This window comes from Sardina pilchardus, chromosome 15 (assembly GCF_963854185.1).
Source record: "Sardina pilchardus chromosome 15, fSarPil1.1, whole genome shotgun sequence".
Classification (NCBI taxonomy): Eukaryota; Metazoa; Chordata; class Actinopteri; order Clupeiformes; family Clupeidae; genus Sardina; species Sardina pilchardus.
In genome coordinates, this window is record NC_085008.1 from 19,567,183 (window position 1) to 19,571,687 (window position 4,505).

A 4,505-nucleotide genomic window follows, 5' to 3' on the forward strand; every position below is an offset into this window, starting at 1 on the left:
GTTTTTCGAATAGTAATGACTGTACTGTACAACAGGGACGCGGTGAACCTTAGCATGCCAGAGTTCTGTCAAATATGGTCTTCTGGTCCCACACACAAGGACGTTTGAAAAGCCCTCCAAAGGTTGCTTTGTCACTGCAGTTCAAATTGACTAAGACATCAAGTTAATATACGTTTTCCCAGAACTGCTACTCTGTGCTGTTGCGGAGCACAGAAAAGCTTTTTTAATTCTTTTTCATAAGTTTGACTGGCTTGCCAGATCAATGTCAGCCAACATACGAAAGACTCATAAAAGTCCTGACTTCTCATTTTGATCAAACTAAAAAGCTCCACTAACTTTCGGCCAAATAATAAAACCGAGCCTAAAACATATGTGGCGCAGCTTGATTTTCCACTTTTGTGTGATTAAACTGATTTAGAAAAGTTATGAATCAAACTCGTAGTCGACTTGGTCAATACTTTTTTTTTTATTGCACTTCTGCCACTTTGTTGTCTGGTGAGCTGCTGGGGCAATCTCCCGTCGATGCTTAATAATTCAGCATGACCTGAAACGAAAGAGCTCAACTATAAAGGAGCACTTCATGGTGTGTGTGATCACTGATCACAACTCAACAAGACAAACTGAAGCTTCAGTTCAGCTCAGCATGTGGTATCTCTATCTGGCAGACAGAGCCAGAATAGAGAACATAGTAGAAAGACAGTTTTTATCCTCCTCTTTAAACACTGATCCAGCTGAGCTTAGTAAGCTGCCCAGAGGCAGCGGGGTTGGTGTCTGTGATGAGGGTTGATACAGTACGTGAGATAAATAGATAGATTTACATTTCTACATTTAGTCATTTATTTAGCTGACACATTTACTGAAAACAATCGAGGCATAGAGCGATTAGGACATGTTAGTGCAGCAATAGTTACTTGCATAATAAATAGATAGATAGATAGATAGATAGATACAAAATCTGTCCATAAGACAGTGTGTGCACTCACATCGCTGAGCCAGTCGGTGAAGGCGGACGTGCGGGTGAACACGGTGGGCTTTTTCACCTCGTTGCAGGTGCGGGAGGACACAAAGCTGGTCACTCCCTGGATGTACCACTTGCCGTCCTTCCCCTTGCAGTTCAGAGGACCGCCAGAATCCCCCTGAAAGGAGAGAGAGAGAGGTGGAGGGAGGAAGAGAGAGAGAGAAAGAAAGAGAGAGAGAGAGAGAGAGAGAGAGAGAGGGAATATGATTCTCATGATACGGTATGACATTTTATGATGTATGCAAATGACAATTTAGATCTTAAAAGATCTGATATGATATGATGTACATATCAAAACAATTAAACGAGCTGCCACTTTGCCAGACGCCTCAAACCATGCCATTTTAATTTACACAGAAGGCATGCCAGAGAAAAATGTACTCCGACACACCATAACAGTCACGATAATGTAACATAACATATAGAGACTGACAAAAAAATGAGTTGTGACCATGTTTCCTTCAGATCAGAGCCACGGGTGCTTGGCATATTTATGGGGGACTCACATTGCAGCCAGACTGGACGTCTCCGCCGGCACAGACCATAGTGGGCTTCACGTTGATGCCCCACCAGTCACTGCGGCTGCAGACACTGTGTTCAACTACTGGCAACAGGGCCTGCTGCAGCTTATCAGGCATGGGCCCGTGCGCTGGAACACACACACACACACACACACACACACACACACACACACACACACACACACACACACACACACACACACACACACACACACACACACACACCACACCACAGACATATTGCCTTTTACACACATTTGCATACATTTGTTTTACACTGCTTTTATGTAAAGCAGCTGACAACACAGGGGGAGGGCATGTATTTTAATCACTTTATGCGTGCCCTTAGAAACAAATCCATGAATTTCAATTTGTTGGAACCTTCCTCTGAGCTGAAGGCACGAAACAATTAAACATTGTAACCTATTTAAAATGGCAAGCATTACATTTATTCATTTGAGAGATGCTTTTACCCTGAGTCATAATATAAGTGAGGCACAATACAAGCAAAACGCCACAAACAGAATACACAGTGCTGGTTCTGTTAATCTATTTCTCTAGGAGCAATTGGAAATGGAAGAAGAGCGATTACCAGACACTTCCTCTGTGGATGTGCTACACCCCCCACCCACCCATCCACCCACACATCCACACATCCACACATCCACACACCCACACACCCACACACCCACACACACACACACACAACTTTAGTCATTTCAGATGGGCACATTTCCAAAAAGATAAGATAAGATAAGCCAGTGCTATTGCTATGTATCCATAATGAAATATATTACTGTAGAGGTTGCCCCAGCCAGAGATGTAACATTGCTCGTCATGGGCAGGGATCTCCCCAGCCTCTGGCAGACAGGCCGCCTGGACGTTCTCATTCATGATGGGGGCCTTGTCCAGCTTCAGCAGGGCCATGTCATTACTGTACAAACAAACATATCAACTCATCAGAATCTCGCTGCTGTTGAGTAGTCATTCGTGCTTAATGTTTAAAATGGATACTGATATGGACGAAGGCCTATGCCTGTAGCCTACTTTGCTCATTTGTTTCAAGCATATGGATGTGGATGAATCAACGTATGAAAAACAGCTGTTTCATAGCATAAATCGGACATATGCCAACATAATACTGTTGTAAAGTAAGGAGTGCACTCACCCGCAGGCCACACAGTCGATGTTCCAGTTGGGGTGGCTAACAATGCGCAGCACGTCTCTGATCTGCTCCGTGCCTTCCTGCACAGTCAGGTCATGCTCACCCAGCACCACACGGTACACATCCCCAGGGCTAGACGAGGAAAAGGACAACACAGCTGTGACTGCTCGGTTACGAGTTATCAATTCGCGAGCCGTTAAGAGCTATCCTTTTTTTTGTCACAAAGTGTATCGAATCCGTCATCTCTTGTAGTACCCCGAGGCAGTAAAGATAGCTCGGTTGCCTTTCGCTATGACATCACGTATACTCTTTAATTACACCGCAAACACCAGTGAACCGTGAGGTATGAAATGGCAGCAGCACAGGGGGATTTTGCCTCCAGGCCGCAGTAAGGAAAACAGAGAGGCTTACAAGATGCAGTGGCCGGCCGTCAGGATCCAGCGAGGGGCGATTAGAGTGCCCCCACATGTGTGGTGGTAGCGGCTGCCATGCTTGAACTGCAGGGAGATCTGGGGAAGCCAGGGGTAAGAAGAGAAGAACACATGGTCACATTTTGTATCCTTGTTACATTGTACCTAAACTGTGAAGTACGATATAGTAGCCTATACAGTGCTAGTCTGAGGAACAGAGAACAATAGCAGCACACTAGCACTAGGCTATGTCTTATGTCTATAGGCCTACTTGCAGGACATAAACCGTTGGGGTTAGAGTTAGGATAAAGATCAGGGTTGGGTAAGGGATTGGGTTCAGTGTTAAGATTAGGCTAGATTGGTATAACCAACTCTCAACATTTAGATAATTAGTGTTTTACCACTTGTTTCATGGTCATATAGGCCTACAACATACAGTTTACACCATAATATGTATGTAGTGTAAATAATATATTGTAGTATATTATTGGAAGCAACACCTTATTTAGTCATCGTAACATTACATCCAGCTCACCTGCCAAGGCCAGCTGTGGGCACGAGCATCCTCTCCATTCACCACCCTGCTGGTGATGGGTTCGTGGGTGGGAGAGCCACATCCATAGGCTATAGGAGAGAGTACAGGGAGGGCAAAACAGCCTTGGGTTAGTGTCTGTATCAGTTATGGGTCATTGGGTTTGGAGTCCAGTGAGTGGAAAATGTGGCCGCGGAATTTCAACCCCAACAAATTCATTTGTAATCGATTCCCACGATTCTTGTAAGTGAAAGATAAAATCCAAAACAAAAGGTTGATTATCTTATCTAATCATTTGTCCTCAAAGCCACCAAAGACAAAGGTCCCCCACATAATCTTGATCTGGCACACAACAGAGGGCAGAGATGACCGTGCCAGATTTGTGGCTGGCACCGCGCCAGGGTCCGTGTGATCGTTTCACCGACTCACCGTACGCCACCAGGAGCAGCACGCAGGCTAGTTTCATCAGCATGACGAAGGAGGTGAGTGTGTGTGTGTGTGTGTGAGCAATGATCACCCTCTGGAGGTCTTATACCTCGCTGGCCTTCCACTAGTCCCGTCCGCACTATCAGCCTCCTGCTGCTTATCGGCGGCCACTGCTAATATTAGCTGGGAAGAACCTCCTGTGCCGCACATGCGAACATTGCACCATGTCCTGACATTGGGGTGTGATACATAGTGTAAATGGTAAATGCAGAAAAAAGAGCAGGTAAAGGAAAAGCGGGATTCTGCAAACGTAGGTTGTGTTGGATCATGTGCACAGATGTATGTTTTTCCACCTGCTGCCTTAATGCGTTCATTAACATACAGACTGTACGTTCAGGTCACTAAAAGATACCAGTTGGGGTGGGATAGGACA

At 45.2% G+C, this 4,505-nt stretch overlaps 1 protein-coding gene across 1 annotated transcript; it reads right to left on the minus strand.

The window, feature by feature from the left end:
• Nucleotides 1-447: 447 nt before the first annotated feature.
• Nucleotides 448-4,122, minus strand: LOC134102061 (chymotrypsin-like elastase family member 3B). The gene is made up of 8 exons (XM_062556032.1): nucleotides 4,076-4,122; nucleotides 3,650-3,738; nucleotides 3,116-3,213; nucleotides 2,708-2,836; nucleotides 2,337-2,473; nucleotides 1,525-1,667; nucleotides 984-1,136; nucleotides 448-544 (listed from the first exon to the last, which is right to left on the minus strand). Exons 1-8 carry the CDS (start codon nucleotides 4,116-4,118, stop codon nucleotides 527-529), a joined length of 810 nt encoding a protein of 269 aa, XP_062412016.1. The 5' UTR covers nucleotides 4,119-4,122; the 3' UTR covers nucleotides 448-526.
• Nucleotides 4,123-4,505: the final 383 nt, after the last annotated feature.

What these genes read in the sequence shown, in the direction of transcription:
- LOC134102061 (XM_062556032.1), bottom strand. Translation starts at nt 4,118, where the DNA reads ATGCTGATGAAACTAGCCTGCGTGCTGCTCCTGGTGGCGTACG. An exon ending in GCTGCTCCTGGTGGCGTACG is followed by an intron (nt 3,739 to 4,075) that starts GTGAGTCGGTGA and finishes TCTCTCCTATAG; the next exon opens with CCTATGGATGTGGCTCTCCC. An exon ending in ACGGCCGGCCACTGCATCTT is followed by an intron (nt 2,837 to 3,115) that starts GTAAGCCTCTCT and finishes TTCCTCGTCTAG; the next exon opens with CCCTGGGGATGTGTACCGTG.